This window comes from Microtus oregoni, unplaced genomic scaffold, assembly GCF_018167655.1.
Source record: "Microtus oregoni isolate MIOR12 unplaced genomic scaffold, Mior012 000006F_ref0000085, whole genome shotgun sequence".
NCBI classification, from domain to species: Eukaryota; Metazoa; Chordata; class Mammalia; order Rodentia; family Cricetidae; genus Microtus; species Microtus oregoni.
In genome coordinates, this window is record NW_024543065.1 from 21,381,503 (window position 1) to 21,406,992 (window position 25,490).

The 25,490-nt window shown below is 42.5% G+C and overlaps 2 protein-coding genes across 2 annotated transcripts in view; one reads left to right on the forward strand and one right to left on the reverse strand.

The window, feature by feature from the left end:
• The window catches only part of Trappc3l (trafficking protein particle complex subunit 3L), a 47,130-nt gene extending 24,254 nt beyond the window's left edge, over nucleotides 1-22,876 (forward strand). Inside the window, exons 4-5 of the mRNA XM_041654273.1 lie at nucleotides 18,253-18,438; nucleotides 22,757-22,876. Of these exons, the coding sequence (XP_041510207.1) occupies nucleotides 18,253-18,438; nucleotides 22,757-22,876 (306 nt within the window). The remainder of the gene's footprint in view (nucleotides 1-18,252; nucleotides 18,439-22,756) is intronic.
• On the reverse strand, nucleotides 11,296-16,182 carry Calhm5 (calcium homeostasis modulator family member 5). The gene is made up of 2 exons (XM_041654272.1): nucleotides 15,590-16,182; nucleotides 11,296-12,310 (listed from the first exon to the last, which is right to left on the reverse strand). The coding sequence occupies exons 1-2, from the start codon at nucleotides 16,127-16,129 to the stop codon at nucleotides 11,921-11,923; spliced, it is 930 nt and encodes a 309-aa protein (XP_041510206.1). The 5' UTR covers nucleotides 16,130-16,182; the 3' UTR covers nucleotides 11,296-11,920.
• Nucleotides 22,877-25,490: the final 2,614 nt, after the last annotated feature.

The window sequence follows — 25,490 nt, forward strand, 5'->3', positions numbered from 1 at the left end:
CAATATTTTAAAAATGGTAGTATTAATAACCAAACTGTCTCATAAAATATTTTAAGAACTTTTACTATTTAGGCTAGAAATGTCGTAGATAGGTTATTAAAAAAAAGAAACTTAAAAAAATGTGTAGCCACTTAAAATTTTCTCCCATTAAGTAGGAAAAAACCTGTTATATAATCTAACACACACTTGATCTGCTCTGCTGTACACCTCAGGAATGGGGAGAAGAGATCTGTGGGGAACTGTTTCTTGTGGGAAATATGTGTGCAGGCGCTCTGGGCTACAGGTCTTCGAATTCAGATTTAGGAGGAACCCAGAGGCCATATGAGCAGCTTCATTAGAGTTCCAATATGAAGAAAAGGTGCCTTCAGGGAAATTATTTTTAAACTGTAAGGATTGTGTTTGAGAACAATGTGTTTCCTTTGATCCCAGAGAAGTTTCTGCTAAGGCCTGATGGTCAGGGAATTCTGAAAGTCCCTAAAGAAAAACCCCTGCTTCCTTTCACCTTATTAAATAAATGTCTGTCCTCCCCTTCTGCTTTTGATCAGGTCTCATAGCAGTAAGTCAGGCTTCCTCCCGGCTTCTGTCCTTGACTCTATTACTAAATACTCAGCGGCAGAAGTTTTAAATGCTCCATGCCAGCATCTGTAAACTAGGCTGCCTCATTCTGCATAGGGGCCTGTTAGTGTGACTCATTTATTCAGTGTGCATATGGTATGAATGCACACGGACGCATATTCATACGTCTCTGTGCATGCATGCACACCTGTGAGTATGTATGCGGAGGCCAGAGGACAACTTAAGAGTCATTAGCATCGTTTTTCCCAAAGGGTCTCTCATTGGCCTGAAGCTCCCCAAGTAGGATAGACCATCTGGCCAGCAAGCCCCAGTGACCTCTTTTGTCTCCACCTCCCCAGCTCTGAGACTGTATGTGCACCACACTGTCTGGCATTTTTATGTGGGTTCTGGGGCTCGAACTCAGGTCTTCATGCCTCAGCAAACACTTTCTCAACTGGGCTATCTCTAGCTACAGGATTTTATTTCTTTGTTTGTTGTTTATATAAATATAATGTTTAACTTCTCTCAAATTCATAAAAAAAAAATTCAGGGAAGCCAAATCTTTACCTCTAAGTCCTTAGGTTTTCTGGTTGTTTGTTTTACATTGAGCCTGAGTTATAATTGAAGTAATTACACAAAGCACCTGAACTTATGTAAACACAAGTGTTACAATGCATGGGAGCCTTCATTAAGAAACTGGAACAAAAGGATCGAATTCTTACATACTAATTAGACAAGAATAGTTTGTTGCCAAAGAGCAAGAGAATTAAGCAAGGAGGCTGGGAGGGGATAGCTACATTAACACAGTCTGTAGTTTTCTCAGTCTCCATCTTGTGTTTAGGGATCCCATCTCCTGCTTTTAAAAACACCGTGGAAAGTCAAAGTGGCGTTCTGTCTGATATGCAGGTACCATTAATTCAACATGCCACAGTGATACATTCGGGGAATATGGCTTAGCCCCAAAATCTTTTAACCAAACCTACGCCTGTGGGTTGGAAATAGTAACAGCTTTGGAAGCATTGCAACAGGGTAGCTATTTATAATGAATTTATCAAGAGAAAACTATGGAGCAAATGTTTTGAGAAACAAAACCCTGCAGAGTTTTCTGCGCATAAAGAAGCAGAGACAACTGGAAGGCCAGCTGAATTCTGGGCCATCCCGGCTTGTCTGGATTTCGAGTTGTTTCAAAAGGAAAACTTGGTCCAGACGTGCCCTGACCTCTCCAGGATCTCTAGGCAGTGGTTCTTAGCTCCAGCCGCCCTATAAAGACCCCCTGAGTATAAAACCCCCCTGAGCATTACAGAATGTTCAGTGCTCGAAGCTAACTTTCTACCAGTTAAAAGATGGTCTCTCAACAGGACAAAGGCAATAGAACATTTAAAGAACCCCTTGTGTTTTTAATGAGTATTTGTGTTTAGAGCGACCGTGTCCCGTGTCACTGTGGAGCAACTGCTGTAGGGTGAGGTGGACCTTTCGTTTCATATCCTTTCAACACTTCAAATAAAATAATAAAATAAGATACACTGAAGTTAAAAAGTGAAAGCATTCGAAAGATGTGACACAGGCTGAAGAGCTGGGTTAAAATGAAGCCCGTCCTTTCGTGACCCTGGAGGTGGGCGGATCGCAGAGAAGGGAGGACAAGAGCCACACTCTCTATACATTTGCTCCAAGATGATAGAAACCGTTCAAGCTCGAATTCAGAAACACATTTTTAAAAACGGCTTTGCTTCCCATCCGGGGTCAGTGAACTTCTGAAAGTCAGCCAACTGTTTAAGGAATAAAACTTTTGTTAAGCCCTGATTGCGGTCCCTTATGTTTCCTCCTGCCATGGAGATTCCAATGAAGCCCTTGGGAGAAATAACCCTGTCCTGTTTAAGCCATCAGAGCTTGCATTATTGCAGATGCACATTTCTTTATGTTAACATCTAGGGCTCAAAATGTTTTTACAGTACAACCTATCACCGTGTTTCAAGACTTAGGTTATATACTCTACCAAGGATGAACACATTTTGAAGTTTTGTCCTTACAATCATTTGTTAGTGCCAGGTTCTCTTTTTTGAAACCAGGCTCTCTTTTTTGTCCTCATCTTTGAAATAATCCAGTGAATGTAATTAGGTAAATTAATTAATTTTCTCTACTTTAATCTTTTTTCATTACAATTTACATAGCATTATAATTTTTAAATATTTTTTCTTGATACTGATATAGCTATAGGCTTAGGAAATTATGAAAAATGAACTGGTGAGGCAGATAAAGGTAGCGATATAAAATTTAAAGTCGAGGGAGAATTCTAGGCTTTTTATGAACTTCCTACCAAAGTAAATTTTATCAGTTGTCATTTTTAACTAACAAGAATAAGCAAGCTGAGACTATGATCTCATTGATATAGTGGAAACAGACTTGAGCAATAACTGTCCCAAATGTCCAGACACTGAATGCAAAAGGGTCCAGTGCTCCTGACAGAGGCCAAGACACTTGAAGAGAGACATTTATTCCCAGAAACATGTCAGAAAGCCACTCTGGGGACCCGTGTGCTATCGCCCATAATTTAAGGTGGCAGATTCAGAGATGTCCTTATTCAAAACCTCCACATTATAAATGAGAACAGTGTGTGTGTGTGTGTTACCAGTCAGACAAATAAGGGTTCAAATTCATTTCTGATACCTCAACAATGGACTAGCCATGTTAACCTTTTTTAATGTTGATGTGTTTTATAAAAAATGAAAATATTAATAGTCTTCCCCACAAGTATGCTTGAGGAATTTAGGTGAGACAAAAAAAAAAACCCAGCACTACAATATTAGCTAAGTGTTAAAAGTGAATTTACTGGAATACCAACAGGAACAGAGCCATAGTTTGGTTCTGAATCCGAAGAAAGCAGTTCTTGAGAATGATATAGAGCAAGAACATAAGGAGGGGACTCACCAGTTTCCCTAAGATTAAAGAAGATGGTTCTTCACAACAACAGAGCAGAACTTGTCCAGCAACTCTTCCTATCTGAATTATCAGATGTTAAATATGAAAGGTCACCTTCGAGAATTTAGGCAGTTACTCTGCTACTAGCAGGAATATATCAAGTGCAGAGTCCTAATATTTCTTTCCCGGACTTTCCCCCAGGGATATTAGTGACTCTTTCCTAAAGGGTCTGTTTCCAACAGCAACAAATACAAAGTAGGGTCATCTAAATGGGAATTCGTCTGGTTGTTTCCTTATTATATTAACTACTTGCCTCATTTTTCTACAATTTCCCGTAAACCCGATTATTGTCGGGTTTCATTTATTGTAAACAATACTTCCCAAGTAGTATTCTGTGCTTAACTCTTACCTTGCATCCCAAGATACTGAGTGTCTGCTTGCTGTTTTTGAGGATGCTAATGTAGATTGGAGGCTTCAAGTTGCACAGGATTTGGCTCTTATTTTCACCTAATAGATTAGAACTTAATATTTATTGTCTACATCCATTATGTCATTAAGAGTTGTAAAGGTTTCTTTTTCTAGTTCTGAAAAGCAATCAAAAGATCAATAAGGGGACACAAAAGGGCATGAAATAATAGCTCTCAGGTACTCGGATAATAGCCCCTTTGAAGATGTAATGGAAAGAGACACCATTGAGAATAGCAGTGTAGAACACCGACAAATAGATGGTGGGAGAAACTTATGAGAGATAAGCTCTGAAGCATCAAGAGTATCCTTAGACAAATGAAACGGCCCCCGGGCTCTTGGTCAGACTGATAGAACAAAGATGTTTCAGTGAGTAAGTCTGCGGCAGAATCCAAAACTATGAATTCTATCTAGTCTTCTTCCCCAGAATGGCTGGCTCCTCACATTGGAGCCATCTCAAATTCCCCAAATGTGGTCATTGACCCAGTGACATCAGCACCGCCAGAGAACCTGCTTGCGTTGTCTCTCCCTAGACCTCTTGATTCGGACACCTGGAAAGGGAATCCAGCCAGCTTTACTTCACCAAGCCTTCCAGATGATTTCAGCATGAGCTAAGTTTGAGAACCGCCGTTCTAAGATCAAATTTAACTCGCATTGGCAAGCCTTCGTGCTTCCAGTCCAGACTCGATCCTGCAGATGTGGAGCCCGACTCTAACTTGTAACATGCTCACCCCTGGAAGCTGATGCTGCCGGTCTGAGCAATGCATGGGTTAGCAAGATGAGGGCTAGTCCTTCTGTTCCAGCTTACTCAAAACCATTCTATCCTGTAACCTCCTCATTTTTGACCCAGGTGTTAATGATAACTAATAGTTTAGTGTGTGAGTCCTCCCAACACTGCGTTTACTTCAGATGGAATTTAACCCGAAGCTCTATGTTCTTTTCAGATATAATTTAACCAAAAATAATTTGAAAATGCATTTCAAGCTTTGGTGGAGATATTTTGGAGAGGCGCTAGTTCATGTTTTTAAACCATGACATGTAGCTATGGTACTACGTCAAGAAAGGGTCACGAGAAAAGTAAGGGAGGATCTTTGTATAAATTATATTTTGTGGTTTTTTTCTAAGTTCATACTATGTCTTGTTTCAGGTTTCCCTCAAATTTAGTCGCTTAGCACATTAAGTATTTGCTAGAGCTCATGGTTTTCCTGGCTCAGCAATCTGAACAGGACACAGTCCCATGTGGAGTAGCTCACATGTGTAGGAATGGCTTCTACTGGTTTGGTGCGGGTCTCACATCGTGGACATTTCAAAGCTTCCTGATCATTTTTTATGCCATGCCTGCTGTGTGAGGACCAGACTTTCCCAAAGGTCTCTCCACTCACTGGCTTGCCAGCTGATCTCCAACCACAGAACCACATTCTCCTTTCCGTCTGTTCCTTTCTCGACACTTGACTAACTTGGGTTTCCTACATGGTGGCTGATTTTAGCAGATCATTGGACACTGTGAAAGATCAGTGAACAACCGTAACACCTTGTATGGGCCCAGCTTTCATTCTATTTTTTTTTTTTTTGGTCTGAGGAGGGGCCTTAGTGTGAAGATCAGGAAGTTCCATCTTTTATCTGGAGTTATCAATTCTATTTCATTTACCATGTGTGGTGGTTAATTTTGGATGTCAACCTGATTAGATTAAAACTCATTTAGTAAATCCTTATTTTGGGGGTATGTCTATTAGGGTGTTTCTGGGTAAAGCTAGTATTTGAATTGGTGGACTGGATATTAAAGTCCTCCCGCACCCAATGGGAGTGGGCACCATCCAATATACTAATGGCTTGGAGAATACAAAAGAGACAGGTGAGGGATATATTTGCATTTTCTCTCCAACTTTCCCTTAATTAGCTTACTGTCTGTCTCTCTTTCCTCCAAGTTCTCTTCTGTCCTCCTCTTCATTACCCACTCCCATTCTTCTCACACCGAAAAACTGGTGCAATCTCCTCCTGCCCTCCAGTATCAGAACTCCATCTTCTCTGTCCTTTGGCCCCAAACTGAGTTATAACATCAGCTCCTCTACTTTTCAGGCCCTTGAACTTGAACTGAACCATATTGCCCACTTCTCTAATTCTCTAGCTTGAAGATCAGAAGTTTAAAATCAGCTTTGGTGACAGTGACGTGGGGAGTCCATTGTCAATCTAGGCTACACGGCACAAATAAACAAACACAGTTGTTATTTCTTCCTACCTGTTCATTTAATGCTATCACATTGGCAACTTAAAATTGCACCAGCGCACATGTCAAATAGTTCTAATTAGAGCTTTCCCCTCCCTGGAGACATAAGGTCTGTTCATAAGTCACTATTCGAAAACCAGATGGTATTGCAAATATCACACATTCATGCCCCTATCACTACCATGAATTCCTTGAAAACAGTTATGTGGATAGTTTTCAAAACCCCAAGATCCAGTTACAAGAAGAAAAATGTATATGGGGATATATGGAGTGGGCCAGACAATGAGACTTTCAAAGCCCCAGGTTATTGGAAAGTATGAGCGAACGAGACACAGTAATGAACAGAGCTTGGATTTAGCCTTAATGTTTTTCCTAATGAGTTTAAGGTTATAAAAGAGAGAGACACTAGTCTTGCTCACAAAGAAACTAAATATCCTCTAACTCATACCACAGAAGACAAAGAGGGAATGTTGGGGAAATTAAGAGATCTGTCTTAGAGAATTCAGTAACCCCAAAGTCTAAGTATGATAATACTACTGTGCTACAGTCTGCACCTGTATTGTCCTTCAAAGGCCCAGGAAAGGGTTGAGCTCCAGTTTTTCATGGTTTGGAGGCGCTGTTGGGAAGAGGTGGGGTGTAGTGGGAGGACTTAGATTATCGAAGGCATGCGCTAAGTGGGAATGGGGGAAGCATAGCCCATTGCTCTTCCTCTCTATTGCTTCCTGAGGTTAAGTGGCTTTGCTATGCCATGAACCTCACATGATGTGCAACAGGGCCACAGGCCTGAGGTGGGACAAGCCTGTCATGAATGCTAACTCCCGAGATCATGAGCCAAGACAAGCCTTATGCTTTTGACAGCTGACTTATCTTAGGTGTTTGTCATAGTGACGAAAAGTGAATGACATGACAGTTACTAGTTGAAATCCTTGAAATGAGCCATGGAGGGAAGGAATGGCTTTTCTGCTGTCTGCTGACTCCTAGAGTCTTAGCCAGTTCCTTTGGCAAAGCTCGGGATCATTAGCTTTTGAACTATTGTACCGCATTTCAAGTGGATAGTTGCATTAGTTTCCTACTAGGTGTGTGCACACTGTAGGAATAAGTCCCGCCCCTTGGGGGGCGTGTTCGCCTCGGGCTAATGTTTGCCTATAAATTTGGCTAGCGTGCTCCCAGCCGTTGCTTCTGCTTTCCTGGTCTCCTCAGGAATGGTGGTTCTGTAAGTCTATTTCTACATTAAAGCTATATATATATATTTACTATCTGTCTGCATTCGTTTACGCCGTTACAGCACACTTAGCAGTGTTTTACATGTATAAGAAGAAAATAATATATACTTTTAAAAACATAGCCTGAGAACATGTATTATATGCAAAATATGTATGAAATTCTTTAGTTACTTGTCTATCAAGACTTTGTAAGTTTTGCTAGATACTTTGTTCCATTCCTATTGGAAATTAATAAGCTAGATGCATCCTAAAACTACAACGCTTATTAATTGGGTCTGAACAAAAAGCTAGGAATGCACAGGAGAAAAAGAACCTTATGTACTTGTGATTAGATTTTTAGGGGATAATTAAATTACGCAAATGAAAATCAAATATCTTCGCATTTTCTTGTATCGACCCCTTGTCTGGGGAGACATTAAACCCTTTCACAGAGCGCACTGTCCTTTCTCTGATGTAACACAGCAGCGGTGGGAGGAGAAGGCAGCTGCCCACATTTGTTGCTGTGGCTTCAGGGAATTTAGAAGTTGGAAGGGGCAGCGAGCCTGAGCTTGGGTGGGTCCTGAGATGTCTTCCATTCACGTCATTTCTGAGTCTAAAGGAAAGCTTCATAGCACACATTGGGGGACCCTTCTGTCACCTCCAGATATCTAATTCCAGGGTGATGATCTCCCAAATGCTCCTGTATACACTTTCCTTAAAAGTCACCCCGGACCATTGGCTGATTCTTGCTTGGGTATTTCTCCTCCTGTTATGGGAAAACGTCTCTCTTACCTTGAAGAGCTCAGAGCCTCATCTGAAGCCTTTGGAACTGATGCAGATGGCTCCAAAACATGGACTAAGGGATTGGTAGGGCCGACACCTTACTTGAAACCCCATCTACTTACATGTATTATGTTAGTGGGTTTTTCCTGAGTCCATTCCCTTTGGAAGGTCATTTAATTTTGGTGTTCTTTCTAGAGAGCCCGTCTATGATAACAAATTGTTCACACTTTTAAAGCTCTCTACACAGACATTTTGTCTCCACATGTCTGGAGACCTGCACCCTTTAAACACAAAAGAACAGATGCCAATTCATGCTCTCTGTCTCCAGCCACCCCCTTCCAAGGCTGTTGAGGAAACAGATAAGGTGTCTTAGACTTGTTTATGTACTGCACTAAATAGCACTCCACTGGTATTGGACCAGGAGTCAGGAAGAGGACCTGACTCATCTCAGGGTGACTTATCAGAGTAGGAGGGTCAGCTCTTCTCCTATTTACTCAGCAAAAAGTAGAGGCTGTTGGCTTGTCGGCTTGGATAACTTTGAAGGAGATGTCCATAATCCTGAGTGTACTGAATACAAAAAGGCTCTGAGGTTGGGAGAGATGGACCCCAGGGATTTCTCCTCACTCCCAGCCTCCACTAAGCTACTTTTGTAGAACTGCTGCCTCCACCTTTGGCCCAACCCAAAAGCTGCATGGTTATGGGCTGAGTTCTATCTGCTTTCTAGGTCTCAGTAGACAGTGGTGGGTAAGCTCCTAGTCAAGAAGGGATAAAGAGAGTCACTCATATTCTTTTTACTGGTATATTTATCCTCATTTTGTCATCTCTGCCAATCTCTATGTCTCCATACCTAATACACACTCCCGATGCTGCCCCTCTGAAACTTGAAGGAGAATGATATATATATATATATGTGTGTGTGTGTGTGTGTGTGTGTGTGTGTGTGTGTATGCGTGTGTTCATCCCCTGATTTCCCAGCCCATACCTACTCTCTGGAAGTCAGAGGATGAGGTTGAAATGTCAGCCTTTTAGTCACCTGGTTGTTCCTGACAGCCACCCATATCTACAGATGTTTAGGAGTCACATCATTAGTAAAGGGACACATGATAAGAATTCAAGGGTCTGTCTGGGCAATAGTTGTGCACTCCTTTAATCCCAGGATTTGGGAGGCAGAAGCAGGTGAATCTCTGTGAATTCAAGGCCAGCCTGGTGTACAGAGCTAGTCCTAGGACAGACAGGGCTACACAGAGAAACCCTGTCTTGAAAAGCAAAACAAATGAACAACAGCAACAAAAAGAATCCAAGGGTTCTAGAAACTTTGGGCCAAGGAGAGACACAAAAGCAAAACGTATTTCTCATTAAAAATCATAATATCAGGATTTTCCGGGGCTCTTGGACCTATAGGATTCCCCTGAAGTCTCTCGTTACCTTTTTTTTTTAATTTTTATTTTTATTGAAAAAATTTCTGCCTCCTCCCCGCCTTCCATTTCCCTCCCCTCCCCCCACTTTTCTCCCCCTCCCTCTCCAGTCCAAAGAGCAGTCAGGGTTCCCTGCCCTGTGGGAAGTCCAAGGTCTTCCCTCCTCCACCCAGGTCTAGGAAGGTAAGCATCCAAACAGTCTAGGCTCCCCCAAAGCCAGTACATGCAGTAGGATCAAAACCCAGTGCCATTGTCCATGGTTTCTCATCAGCCCTCATTGTCCGCCATGTTCAGAAAGTCTGGTTTTATCCCATGCTTTTTCAGTCCCAGTCCAGCTGGCCTTGGTGAGTTCCCAATAGATCAGCCCCACTGTCTCAGTGGGTGGGTGCACCCCTCGCGGTCCTGACTTCCTTGCTCATGTTCTCCCTCCTTCTGTTCCTCATTTGGACCTTGGGAGCTCATTCCGGTGCTCCAAAGTGGGTCTCTGTCTCTATCTCCATCCATCACCAGATGAAGGTTCTATAGTGATATGTAAGATATTCATCAGTATGGCTATAGGATAGGGCCACTTCAGATTCCCTCTCCTCAGCTGCCCAAGGAACTAGCTGGGGACATCTCCCTGGACACCTGGGAGCCCCTCTAGAGTCAAGTCTCTTGCCAACCCTAAAATGGCTCCCTTAATTAGGATATATACTTCCCTGCTTCCATATCCACCCTTCCTTTATTCCAACCATCCCATTCCCCCAAGTTCTCCCCACCCTCCCCTTCTCACTTTTCTCTCCCCATTTCCCCTTACCTCCATCCCACTCTACCCCCAAGTTCCCAATTTTTGCCCAGCAATCTTGTCTCCTTCCAATATCCAGGAGGATAACTGTATGTTTTTCTTTGGGTTCACCTTCTTATTTAGCTTCTCTAGGATCACGAATTATAGGCTTAATGTCCTTTATTTATCTCATCACCTTTTATGTTAATGGAGATCCAAGATGAAGCCTTCTTAGATCTGGGAACACAAAGAGCTAGTGACATAAGGTGTGAGCTACTGACAAATGTGGATACTGTGGCTTAGCACAGATCTTCTCAGAGATTTATAGGAATTTACACACATACACACAAACACGGACAGATACACACTTACACACACAGTAAATGTTGCATAGTAACACTCACATTATTTCTGATAAGTATAAAATAAAAACACAATTTTATGCTAAGACTACTGTGGATAGTTTCCCAAGACCTATATCAAGTCATCACCAATCTATTCTTTAGTATGTTTATAGCCCTCTGAAATCAACCTCAAAGGTAATGTCATTATGAGGTGGGTCTTTTGGGAGTCCCTTGATGAGGGCAGAACCTGCAGCATGGGCTGAGCTCCCTCAAAAAAGATGCTCTAGAGAGCTTATTGGCTCTTCTCACCACGCGACTCACAGTGGGGTATCAACAGACAGTGACCTGAAGAAAATCCGTCACCAGGTCCTCCCTGTGCTGCTACCCTGACCTCAAAAGTTTATCCTCTCAAATTGTGAGAACTATCGTTCGCCAGCCACACTGTATGTGGCGTTTGGTTATAGTAGCCCAGTGAAACTGAGCCATACCCACAACATAGTAGGCTCCATGCCTGCACCTAGGATTTTAGTAGGGACCCATAAAAGTGATTTTCAATTACAAAACAGGGGGGAGGGATGGAATTTTTATTGAGAAATATTTTAATATACAATATTAATGTATTGGTCTTTATATCAATGCAGTCTTGCATGTGGGCCTTCTATGATTGTCTTTTAGACATTAGAAATTGGCCTGTGAGGGCATAAGTGCCTTCAGCATACAGCAATCATGAGGTAGCCCTGCCCCAGAGATAGACTTCCACGACCTGGCAGCCATGTGGAAACCTCTGAGTTTTAGACATTATATTCTTTCAGTTGGTGATTTTTGAGAATGGAGTTCTTCTGAGCAAAGGAATGTTTAATGTTAGAATTCCTTCATCTTGAAAGGTGTTGGATATATTTGTGAAAGGCTTCCTGATGGCCACTCTGCAGATGCCACTGTGCACAGACCCTCTCCCCCCATACCACAACAGATACTTGCAATGAGCGGCAGACCACTTTGCCAGAGTCTGCGGGCTGAGTCATGAAATCTTAGCATCTTAGCGCTTACAGTAACTGTCGGACCTCTTAGGCCCAACCCTCCACCAACTCAGGGTGTCTTTGTCCTCACTCAGCATCTCAGTTTTCTCTGTATTATCATCTTCTGAAGAAGCTCTGTTGGCGAGAAAACACAGAGGCTTAGGTTGCTGTGGAGACAGCAGGACACTCTCAGAATGAGTGTACCTCTGTCCACCTGAGCCAGCGATGGTTGGCAATTCACAGCCCCTGGGCGGAGCCCACCAGGATCATTGTTGTCTCTTCCTCTTGGGGGGATTGTTCCAGACCGTCATCTACCACCTTGTGGAGAGCACTGTAGTGTTCCCGGTCTTGGTGGAATGCATGTAGCTCGGAAGCCGCCTCCCAGGCAGCAAAAGAGGGCATGGGAAAGGGATCCGGCCTCTTGTTTTCAAAAAAGCATTTCAGGTTCCTCTCACTCAGCTTGTTGGCACATTCCAGGAGTTTGTTTTCCAATTGTTCCTTCTCACTTTGTGCGTATGTCTTCCAAAAATTCAACTGCAGATAGCTAACTTTAGATTTGCAACGTGCATAGCAAGTGGTCAGCAGAGAGAAGAAGGATGCCGAACAAATCAGACACCATCCTAGAATCTTAGGGAAAAAGAGATATTGAGGACACAGAAAAGCAAAATGACATCTCAGAGAGCTGGGTACTATTCCGGGAGAGAATATAACCATGTTAATACCACAGTTGTTACTGCCATCTCATCTCAAATTATCCACCTTAACTCTAAATGCTTTTTGACAGTCAAAATAAAGATGAAGTTGACTCAACATTGTTGCTCTGCAAAGCAATAACCAGAAAGCTGACAGATGGAAAGAGTGATTACCGAATAACTCACTCCTAAAGCACTTCCAATGGTATGGCTAGAAGAAAGAATTCTTTCTAATGCATCGTGGTTGTTATTTGAATGAACAAGCGGGTGGTGAGCCAGGTGTCCAGGCGTTCATCAACTCATTCACACACTCCTGAGCAACTTTTCCCATGGGACTTTGTAGAGAGCAGCAGCCATTCTGTGAATCCCAAGTGCATTGCTCACAGTTGAAAAAAAAAAACAGACAAGCAAAAACAATACAATAATTGCAGCAGTACACAGAAACTTTAAGAATTTAAAGCTGTTCTAAATGTTTAGAGATAAAAAGGGGGAGGGTCAGGTCATCTCCAACTTGGAGGATTGTTTGTTCTTAATTTCTGAAGTTAGAAAAAGCAAGCAGTTTCCTAAACACGAATGCTCTTATTGGTGTTTTAACTTTAAAACCAAAAGTCTATTGTTAACATATCTTCTAAATTTGCTGGTCCAATTTTGAACTTTTCATAATTCGAGTTAATTTTATATTTGAACAACTAACCAATTTCTTGAAATCATCTTTCGATTTCAGTTCAAAGAATGCTTGACAGACGGTCCCAACTGAGCACATGAGCAAGAGCCTGCAGTTGGATCCACTCAGATCATAGGAGAGCCAAAATGAGCTTTAACTCAGTGGTTCCCAAACTCAGGAGTTACTAGACGGGTCTCACCCTGTATAAGTGCCATTTCTGAGTTGGTATTCCTCAGGGGAAACACCTGGCTTTCTCCTCACCATGGGTGTTTCCTGTACCTCTTTCTCTATTATGATTTTAAGGTTACCCATCTCAGAAGATATTTGGGGGGACCCAAAGAAATGATACTGGGCAAGAAGCTCGTGAGTTTCACCTGCTATCCACTCGTTTGCAAGTGTCTCTTTCTGTCGTCTGGCAGCAGGTGAGGCACAGTCACTATGTAACAGGAGTCATAGCATCCTCCAGTCATCAGTGGGCTTGGGGCTGACTCCCTCAGAGCTTCCTTTCTTTCAGCACCCCTTCTCCATTGTGTCTGGGCCTCCTGTGATTGAAGCTATGTCCCCACACCTACCTGAGCTAATCCTGATGAGATAGAAACTATGTGATCGACTCAGATCGGCTCTTGCTTTCTGCACAACCTCAGCGTTGGCTGTTTCTCAATGCTGAGTCTTCTCCTCCTCCCAGGCCCACAGCACCTAGAAGTCCAGCTAGAATGAGGAGATTGTGCCACATCCAGCCCCGAATAGTATCCTATTTGTCTCTTTCCCCAAATCCTGCCAGTTTTCTCTGCATCTTGAAATATTTAATAATGTCCTAGAAACTTTATGCCTCTTTATGTCCATTAACTCTAAGTAACTTTCCAGAGTGTCACCATCCCTCACTGTGAGAAGAATGGGATTGAGAGTTCTACACCACAGAGCTGGGGAGTGGCAGCGTCAGGATTCAAAGTCAGCTGATTGCAAGGCTGAGCTCTTTCCACTACTCCGTTCCACCATCCTGAAGAACAGAGAGTCACCCAGCTGGGTTTCTTGTTGCTCTGCCCCACCCACCCATGAATGAATGCACTTTTCCACCTCCGCCCACATGGCCAATTATTGTTTTGAACTGTGTGGTGCTTGCTGCCATCTGAACCTCACAGTCAGCACCTGCTATTGCCACATCTCCCTTCATCCACATCTCTCGGATATCCTCCTGTAGGTCTTAACCCCAAGTCCTTATGCTACCGAAAATTCAAAAGGTCGCTGTGGCCAAGCTAAGTTATAACCAGATGTGCATATTTTCTTTGGGCTTAGATTTAAAGAAGAGCTTACACAGTGATGAGCGTTTGGACTTGGCATTGGCTGGATGGAGCCTGGTGCCTGTGGATGTCAACCATGTGTCAATTGTACTATGATAACATTAGTAATTAATACCTTCCCTCAACAAAAGACGGAATGCACTCAGGAGCCTGACATGTTCCATCTAACCTATGCTTTGTGCATTAAACAAAGGAGTTTATTTGGGAACATTTTTTTGGCTTATTAGTTTATGAAGAATATGATTTTATTACTATTTTAGATGGTACGAGCCAACTTTGCTTCGATGCGTTTGTTATAACCACAAGTTCTTTCTAAAATAGTAAAAGTATAGTGTGCCTGTGCTGATAGCATTCCTGAGAAATGGTGACTCTGTTTGCTCCTATCTACTCCTATTGCTTCTTCTGACCTCAGAAATAGGAAATCAACTTTATCTCAAGGCCAGGCCAGGGCTATGTATGCAACGAGATCTGTGCTCATATACCTGGCCAAATGACAAGTTCCTTCCCTGTGTTGATTAGATGGAGCTGTAAATTACTTCTCGGAAGTAAAGCAATAGTTCAAATTCCGAGCTTCTAAAGGATGGCGAGAGCATCTTTAGCTGTACAGCATAGAGAGAAAAGTCATCATCTCTCTAGGGAATATGGTCACTCTTCACTGAAGGCCTTTTAAAGACTGCTTGGTCCCTCTTTCGTTTGGGAAACTCTTGATCCCGGCAGTATCCATGCACACAGGGAGCAGTGGCCAGTGTGGTCACTCAAGCGAGTTTCCATGCTAATGACACCACATGCTACTTTGAGAAGGAGAAGCTGATTTGGCTCGGCTGAATTTCGGTGGATGAAGAAGTTGTGTCTGCGATTTTTGAGAAACCAGCTTGAAAATTAAGTAATCGATAGAAGGCAATAATGCTTAATTACAGCTTGGGGTTAGCACTCAGTGTGTGGCTTTTCGTTCTGCATTATTTACAAAGTCAACCCAGAGAGATGGTTTTGAGCACTTAAGTATTTACATATGTATAACCCAGAGGGTATTTTCTTTTTGGAAATGGAGACTACACTATCCAATCAGCAATTTTACTGATCCACCCTGTCCCTGAAAAGCTTCTCCTGAGATTGTCTTAATGTGCGGTCCTGTTTTAATTTCCACTTAGTGTGAAAATATTCCGGCAAGACTCAAACTCTGGCCTGGCAGACAGGAAGACAGAGAGGAATCTCCACGTTCACACTTGGAACAAAGAGTGACATTTGTCCTTACCTGAGACTGGGCTTGCAGGGACAACTTCACCTCCTCGTTGTCCGTGGGTGCCATGCTGCTTCTGCCACAGGAGACTTTGTACAGCTCTTCCCAGCACTCTTTGGGCTTGCCCTTGCAAATCATCTCCAGGAGACTCGTGCTCCTTGTCCCGCTCATAGCACATTCGTAAAACGTCCCGTTCAGCAAAGCCACAGAGAGCCACATCACTGGAGCCACCAAGGAACTCAGTGTGATGTGGCCCAGGACGTAGAAGAAGCGGCAGCAGCGTTTCCTGGGGAAGATTTTCTTGGGATTTATACAGCAGCCAGTGAAGAGTCTCCACGCCTTGTTGTTTAGAAAGAATCCAAGGATCAGTAACACCCAGGCAGGGGCAAAGAGGAAAACCAGCCCATAGGCTGTGTTCTCCGTGCTGCAGGGGCACTTAAAGGCCACTAGTGAGAAGAGACGCTCACTTCCCAGGGTCAGCAAAGCCATGAAGCTGTAGCCAATAGCCGTCTTTTGGTTAAGAAAGAATTTCAGAATACTCTGAAAAGCATCCATGTTGGAGACACAACGACGTGGGGGAAGAGGAAAGAGCGCTTGCGAGGGGGAAGAGGAAAGAGCGCTTGCCTTGGTTGTAGCACAGCAGCTGTGGCTGTGGAGGGTGGAGCCCTTTTGAAGCACCACAGTCCTCCTCTGTCTGCCTCCAGCCAGATAAGGAAACAATGTCATTCCCCAGGAATGCTAATTTCCCAACCACGTTCAGATAATGCCTCCTACTGGTGAATGCTGACACTTGAGGGCTGAGGCGCTGAAGAGGAAAAGCAGCGTGCACAGGTTCCTATTAATATTCTTCCGGTGGGCTTTTGATTGCAAATCGAAAGTTCTCACACAAATTATGGTGCAGAAAATTTCCAGCAGGAGACTTGACCCTCGCGGAAATGGGTTTCCGCCATTGACTGACTGGTTGTCAATCCAGTCTCCAAACCCAGCATTTCACAATAGGTTTCTTCTCTTGCTCTATGCCCTAAGAGCTGGTAGACAGCGGTTCAGGTGTCCTAAAAGGGCTTGCACTAAAGACTTGAAACACCGTTTAGAATTGGGATGATTGGAATTTATGAGGGAAGTCTAGTAACTAACTGAGCTTTCAGAGAAAAAGAGGAGCCCTCACTTCTCTTCATGTGACTCCTTGATTCAGATCTTGATCATTTGACACAAAGAAAACCCTTCTAGAGCAGACGTGGAGTCTACATGAGGATGTCTTCAGGCCTCCCAGCTGCCCACCAGGTGGTAGATTTGGACCTTTGCTGAACCTCAGCATGGCGTTTCATGCCAAGACATGTTTCTGTCTAAAGTGTCTCTGCCCCCATCTGTACCCCACTTTGTCCACCAAATGCTAGCTCTCTCCATGCTCATGTGTTCAAGGTCTAATTCTGGTGTTGGAACATAGACTTCAAACTCATTCAGTAGCTTGATTTGCAAGTGACGACTGAACTTACACTGTGGCAGGCCCTTGAGAGACAGGTGCTCCTCCATAAGAGCCTATTAAATTGAACCAAATGAGCAAATGAATGGACATTTTTCACCTTCAAATTATAAATAATTTAAGAAAATTGCTTCCATTTCTCCTATGCTGCTCTTAATTTTAAAATTAAGCTAATTAAGGCCTTTGAATGATGGCAGCACATCAAGCTGACAAATTTCTATTAATAAGCTTTAGAAGCTGTGCCTAGGTGTTTGGTGAAATTGCCTTGGATTAGGAGCCAGGAACTAAAAGATCAGTCTTTACTTCTCTAAATACCAGATCACACATTTGTGAAACTTGTGCTTCCAAAGAAGCAGTGGAGCCCGTGAGAGAGAGGGCTGATGGGTAAAGGTGAATTCCAGTTAGCTTGAGGATCCGAGTTCTATCCTTAGAAACCGCATGGTAGGACAGGGGAACCAGCTTCTCCTCGTCCACTGATGTGTGCCAACCACACACATGCACACACACACACAACAAATAAATGTAAAATAATGTTTCAAACAGAAGTGAGTCCCAGCCCTGCTTAAGATCTGCTTAAAAACAAAGACAGACAGAAAGCAAAGGCTGTGGAGGACAGTTGGAATGTCTAAGGCTCTTCTGGCTCTGTGCTGCGGGGTTCTTGGCGTCCTACACTGCAGCAGACACTTTCGACAATTGCGTTATCACACATTTATGTTGCTCCCACCACTGCGTCTTGCTCCTCCTCGAAGATCAACATCTACAGTATAATTCTGTGTCCAAAACCACATCCTCATGCCTAATCTGCCCCATGGCACAGTATGTTCTCAGACCAGTGCCCTCCTATTGTGGAATATGCCCGGAACCTCTGAACTCTTAATCTCAGGGTCTGCCACGATCAGTGTGGCATATACCACAATGTTGTGTTGATGCATTTTCCCCAAGGGTTTTTAGAAATAATATTTTCTTTTTTTACAAACCATATTGTTCCATAAAACCTAGTACTGTAGGATATTCTAGAAGAATTAAAAAATAATTTAAGAGTCTCCCATGGCAGATGGCCAGTAAACTGCAAAGAAAAGTGTGGGCACAGATACCCTGGCTGCAGCCTCAGCTTGGCAAGCTTGATGCCGTGCTGCAATTCCCGGGAAATGGACTTCGGTCTGAGGCTAAATGCTGACATCTTCTCTCTCTTTATCAGGTTGCTTTCAAGATGTATTTGGGCATCACGCCGAGCGTGGCCTGTCACAATTCAAGCCGAAACGAATTCTCCCTGATTCTAGACAAGAATCCTCTGGCTGAGTTTGTGGAAGAGCTGCCTGCTGGACGATCTGCGCTGTGCTACTGCAGCCTGCTCTGTGGGGTCATCCGAGGCGGCCTGGAGATGGTAAAGCACGTGCTTTATCTTCGTCATGCGTGTTAGCCATCCAGTGCTGTTCTCAAAGTGTACCAGCCTAAAAGGAATGCACAGTCACTAAAGATGCGATGTCTGGGACCGAGCAAGGCCTGTTACTGTAAGCCTGTTCAGCTCAGCTCCTTGGGAGGTACCAACCATAGGAAGATCAGGATTGTAGGTTCAGGGCCAAGTTTGTGCTATAGAAAGCAAATTCAGCACCATCCTGGGCAACTCAGTCCGGTTCCGTATTAAAATTTTAAAAGTGAAATGGAAGACTAAGGACTTTTGCCGGAGAGAAAGAAAAGAAATCTGGGAGACGGCTCGGCATGTGCCGTTAAGCCTGAGAGCCTGAATGCGGTTCTTAGAACCAACATTGTATAAGACCGAGCTGACTCCTGCAGGTTGACTTTCCTTCACACTCTGCAGAACATGCGTATGTGAGAGCACACACCACATGCTAAACTGATTAGTAAAAAGGCAAAGAGCCCCAGGAGTAGGTCACGCAGTTGTGGCTGATGAGGATCTCTCGCAGCTTAGTTTACAAGTAGCCTCTGCAGACTTGCTGATGCTAGACAAACCACCCACAGGTTCACACAGTGTCGGTGCCTTGCAGGCCACTGTGTGGACGCACCAGAAAGTTCCTTGCCACTTAGACCTCTTTGTAGATATAATCACAGCATGGCAGTCTGAGCTGCCAACCTTGGGGCTATGTGGGAGTGGACTAGCTGAGGACTTGTGGTACAGGAGGTACAGGTCAGTGCAGGCTGACTTTCACACCTAAGGTATTCATTGTTTTAACTTAGACAGTTATTAGCATCCGTAAGGTGCCTGGGACTGAGCCTGCAAAGATGGACAAGATACAGAGAATCTCTTGTCTAGTTTAAGAAGTCATGTGCAGATAAGTGTGATACAGGGGTTGAGGGAGACCTGGAGTAGGAGAGAATCTGTACAGTCTTGATAGAAACTCTGAACTGACTTTCTAAGGAACCATGGGAGTTAGGTGAAGCCTTTTGTAAAGCGAACAGGAAAAGAGTAATATTTCAGGTGGAAGGGACAGAATGTTCAAAGGCTCCTCAAAATAAAAGAACCAGAAACTCAGATAGTTCAGGACTTACATGAAGACTAAGAGAGGGACTGCCATGGGAAAGGCTTGAATTCTTTAAAGATAAAAGAAGGGATCCACATGACAAGCTGGGAAATTAAGTCTTCTATATTGAAAGTACCAGAGCAGTGCATACAGGTTTATAATCAAGGCAATAAGAGTCTGAAATTTACGTTCTAGAAATTCCAATCCCTTGTCAATCAGATGAGAGTGTACACTGAAGAGAGAATGCTGAGGGAGGGAGGAGAGCAGACATAAAGCTGGTGCTGGGAACCTCAATGAAAACCAGAAGGCATCCCTGGCAGCAGTAATCAAGAGGCAACTCACTGGACCAGTACTTGTCAGGGCAGAACAGTCAAAACTCAGATGTCAGCTGGCAGAAAGGGACACGATTGAAAAAAGAAAGATTGAAAAATGGCCTTCAGGTTTCTGAACAAACCTGTAGGGGAAATTACAATATTAACCAACAGAACAAAACTAAAAGGGTTGAAATTGACAAGGGGGAGCTCAGTTTTGAACCTGTTAATGCTGAGATGTTCAAGAAACACACAGTGAGGATTTCCAAAAGAAGTTGTCTCTTTTTTTTTACTCATTTATTTACAGACAAGGTCTCATCATGTAGCACAGGCTGGCCTAAAACTCATGATCCTCCTGCCTCAGCCTCAGAGTCCTGGGATTACGGGTGTTTACTGCCATGCCTTGCCCCCGTTTTTTATATGTGCCTGTGGAATATGACTGACGAGGTGTCAGAACTGACAGAAATACCTAAGGAGATTCTGTGTAGTGGGAAGAAAAGCAAGCATAGTTAGAACTCTAGGAAACAGAACAAAATTATAGCGTTAAACAGAGCACCCAAAGACTACAAAGGGGCAGCAACAAGGAGTATTCAGAAGAAAGAAACTGATAGAGGGTGATGGATGGGGTCACAGAAACCAGAAAGCAGAGTATTTCAAGAAAACTAACAAGACCAACTCAACACAGTTAGCTCTGCAGGTAGGGTTTTTCATCAGAACCACCTGCTTCCAAATAACCACACAGATTTATTATTAATTATAAATGCTTGGTCAATAGCTTAGGCTTATTACTGACTAGGTCTTACATCTTAATTGACCGAAATTTCTTATCTGCACTCTACCATGTGGTGGTACCTCTTTTCACCATGGCACGTCCACCTCCTACTTCCTCTGCATCTAGTTGGTAACTCCCGTGACTCTGCTCTCCTTCCCTGCATCCCCTCTGCCCCCCAAATCCTGCCTAGCTATTAAATGTTCAGCTTTTTATTAAACAAATCAGAGGGCAAAGACACATCTTCACAGTGTACAAAAGATTATTCCATAATATACTACCAATTACCAAGGCTTTGGATAGGGCCTTGGTAGAGGTTGTGATGAAGAAAATATGAGAAATAAGAGAATCTGTCAGACTGGTGAGGCTGCAGCAGCTGACGAAGAGGCAACAACCAGCAGTCTTGTTTTTCCAGAATCTTCTCTATGAGAATGAGCTCTTAACCATTCTAAACCTGTGTTATTGATCTGCTCAATAAGGATCCATGCATATAATTTTATTTGTGGAAATTAAGGAAGGGATAAAGTAACTGATATTCCCAAAGTGTAAGACAATGGAGATAACTGCATGTATCTTCCTTGCAGATCCTTTATGATGTAGTACCCTAGTATATTAGATTTTATCTGCATCAGTAGGCATTCTTTCAAGGAAAAGGAAGAGAAGAATTATAGGAGGCTACACTAAAAGGGATAACCATATAACTCAAACAAAAATAGGATAAAGAAGTCACCAGCTTTCATGGGTAATTATTTTGACCATATGTGTTGACCACGAGTGGTCTCACATGTCCAAAGAGCTTCAGCAGAAGCAGTCTGTGTGTTTCTTTAAAGGATTTTCTGTTATATATTTTAAGACATAAAAAACCATAGAGAAGAAAATTCAGAGATTAATTATAGACCCTATATTTCAAAAACATCCACTCTCTTTCATTGGATAATGGGTATGGTAGTTTGAATGTAATTGGCCCTCATAAGACTTTGTTGAGTAGGTGTGGCCTTGTTAGAGGAAGTGTGTCACTGTGGGGGCAGGCTTTGAGGTCTCCTTTGCTCAAGCTTTATTCAGTGTGACACACAGTCTACTTCCTGTTGCCTGCAAGAAGTAGGACTCTCAGCTACTTCTCCAGCACCATGTGTACCTGCATGCCCCCATGTCCGACTATAATGATAACTGAACCTCTGAACTGTAAGCCACCACCCCAGTTAAATGTTTTCCTTTACAAGAATTGCTGTGGCCATGGTGTCTCTTCACAGCAATAGAAACCATAACTAAGACAGTGGGTACCATGAGGCAAGGACTTGGCACTCTTTGTGAGCCAGCTGATCTGACATTTGGAGGCCTGTGGATTAGAAAATCCAGGTTCATTGCCTAGGAGTTCTTTATCTGGGAGGGGTGAGTCAGGTAAGGTTCAATAAATATTAATTAATTGCTGGCTAGACCCAGGAGCTTTTCACTTACTACTCTCTTCTACCAGCTCCCCTCACTTATTTATCTTCTTTATCCCAATGGCTAAAAATAACTCTGATCAGATACTCTATTGAAAATAGGTCAGCAATACCATGCTGTTCTTACATGAACACATTTTAATGAATAGAGAAGTAAGCCCTTGGGTTTACTTCATTGTCTGGGAAATGGGAAATGCTTTCAAGTTGAAAAGTAGGCCTGACCATCAAATATTCATGTCTGTAATTCAATATCTAATCTTATATTTATAATGTATTTAGTCAGTATTTTCAAAGCTCTCAAGGCCATAGGCAATTGCTAAATGTTGTTAGAATAAGCGATTATATTGTTTAGCTAATGACAAAATGTTTTATGGCAAGTCAGCTTGAGAGAAATCCTATAAAGACCCATTTCTCTTCTGAAGTTCCGCTTGGCCAGGGACCCAGAGAGAAGTCTATCTTTGAGTCAGAAATTTGCTTTCTTTCTGAGATGGGTAGGATGGTTCACCCTTCCTCCAGTGCTCATGCCATACTGATGATGTGTGGTCCAGATATCTCTGGAGAACACAGTTCAAGGTTCTTTATTCACAAAACAGATGTTTCTTATCAAAAGAGAAAGATAGGAAAAAATAGATTTTGAAAAAAAATTGTTTTTTTTAAATGACACAAGCCTGTTTTTTTTTTTTTTAATTTTCTTTCCTAGGTTCATTTGGCTGCTGAAGTTACATTCTTGCAAGACAGACTAAAAGGTGACAGTGTGACAGAAATTGGAATAACTTTTCTAAAAAAGCTGGACGAGAAAAAATATAGACGGAAAAAATGAAGACATGCACGTAGAATGCCATGGGTGGTTAGCTGACCAGCGAGTATCAGCTAGACACACAGCCGCAGAAGTTCTGCATGGCCTGATGGCATGGGCTTGGGCAGGCTTATAAGCTTGCCGTGTATCACACAATTTTGCCATTTCAAATGCAAATAACTCCTTATAAAACAGCAAGCATGAATTCCACATATTACTCAATCCCTCCTCAGCCAGTCTATCCATCCACTTACCTGTGGGAATAGGGAAAAAAGAAGCACCACCATTAGGGGATTATCTCTTTTCCATAGAAAAAAAAATGGACGAAATGATACAGCATTAGAGAGAGACAGAATCAGCCAGGAGGTGGTGTATGCTTTTAATCCCAGCACTCATGAAGCAGAGGTATGTGGATCGCTGTGAGTTCGAGGCCAGCCTGATCTGCAGAGCAAGTTCTAGAACAGCCAGGACTACACAGAGACACAGTCTCAAAAAACCAAAAGGAAAAGAAAAAATTATATATATATATATATATATATATATATATATATACATATACATATACATACATATATTTGCAACACTTTAGTTTTTATAGATGATGAATATGATTTTTCTCATATATTGTCTTGGCTTATGGCTTCAGCCATTCCCCAGTTATAATCACCAAGGCCACCTATTTATCTGGATGCCAGTTCTGAAGCATTAAACCTTATTATGTTTTAACTCATCTAGCTTTCAATCTTACTTTCTCTAATTTGGAGATAGCTAGTATTGAGCAAATATCATTAGTGCCTCATGACATTTGGCTGGCAGAAGCCATGGAGATCAAATCTGAAAGTCTTCCGCTTAAATCAGCACACTCTAGGTCCTTTGAATATGTTCTGGACCCTGGAATGTGCCCTTATTTGATTATACCATCTCTTCTGTTCTGCCAACCCAGTCATCAAACCCACCACCCTGAAGGCAGCTTTGTCTGATATTCTCATGGATACTACATATAGAACTAGTGATGACACCAAGATAAGTATCATTTTTGTAACTTTTATTTCATATACCCGGAGAGAGAGGAGTGTCTTGGAATTGAATTTATGCTATCAAAGTTAAACCTTATACCTACAGCCTGGCTTCCCTGTGTTCACTGCTTCATTCTGATCACCGTGAGACCCCCTGAAAGCCACTTATATAGTGGCTTATATCCCCCCTGCTTCTTCCTCCTCTTCCTCTTCTTTCACTTTAATTAGATATCATATTGCCCAGTCTGCACTGCAGTGCTGATTCTCCCATCTCAAATTTCCAAGTACTGGGATTTCAAGCATCATGTTTCAGATAATTTAAAATTTTCCTGTACCCACATTAAATAAGCATAAAGAAATCAGTAACATTCATTTTTAGTAATAAATTTCATTTATATTTATATATGAATTATTTATAATAATATTTATTATCCTACATAATATCCTACATAATTAATAATATTTATTATCCTACATAATTATCCTACATAATTTATAATAATATTTATTATCCTACTTTATAAGTTTTAGCATGGACATTTTATATTCCTTTCTGATATAGTCTTTAAAAATCTACCTTAGCACATATCAATTCAATGAATTTAATCTAATTGAGTTTAAATAACTCAATAGAGCTTAAAGTAACTTGTAGTCCTTCCAAAATGATAAATTTATAATTAGTGGTGTTTAACAGCTTTGGTTTTTAAAATCTTAATTCATTTAACTAAGTGGAAAGAAATGCCACAATAATCACCCAGGAAGTCTTCAGTAATGATGTGTGCTTTGCAGTTGCTGCAATGGGCTGCATAAATTCAAAGTTGAACGTTCAGTAAGTCTCCTTCCAGTGATCTGGAAAGCCAGAAAAGAATGACACAGCAGTCCTTGCCAAGTTGTCCTAGAGACCTGAGAGGTGACCCAGAGAAGCAATAAATGAGGGTGTGTTTTCACTATTGTGGGAAGTTCCATCATTGTGTTGAAGGGATACAGGAAGTTTTTTGACAGAGCTACAGGCTTTTTATTGTTTCCATTTCACAAAACCCTTTAGCTTGACCCCTAAACTTTGATCAATATGGATCCTTAATATAGTGAAAAGAAGAAATAAAGAGGAAAGGACATGACAGCTCCTAGGTGTGGCGGAGGAGGAAGTTTATTATAGATATGTGGAAGACCATAGACAGAGACAGGGACACCTGGGAGCATCCAGAGCAGTCATGACCTTGAGCCCCATGAGGAGAGATGGGAGGGGGAATGGGGAAGAGGAGAGACGAGAACCAGAAGCAGCAGCCAGGAGGCCTAAAAGGCCTAGGTATCCAAAACAGTTGAATTATAAGGGAAGGGCAGCTAGGGAAAGGGCAGCCCAGCCCTTGGGCTAAAGAAGTTCAGGGTGAGAGGCCCAGGACCCTACAGATTCAGTGAGTCAGTAGCCCTAGCACAATCCCCAAGCAGCCTGGCTCCCGGTTCAGATCCAGGGAAAAGAACACACCCTGAAAACAGTACAAGAGCCAGAGGAAAGAAACTTTATCCCTGAACCTAGAGCCAGAGAAAAATCCCCAGACCCTGAAACCAGGACCAAAAGAACGCCCTAAGCCGCTAGATTCAGAGCATATCAAAGATATTTGCCT

Excerpts from the sequence above, each read along its gene's own strand:
- Calhm5 (XM_041654272.1), bottom strand. The coding sequence starts at position 16,129 with ATGGATGCTTTTCAGAGTATTCTGAAATTCTTTCTTAACCAAAAGACG. Across the intron at positions 12,311-15,589 it reads CCCTGCAAGCCCAGTCTCAG|ATTCTAGGATGGTGTCTGAT; the intron begins GTAAGGACAAAT and ends TTTTTCCCTAAG.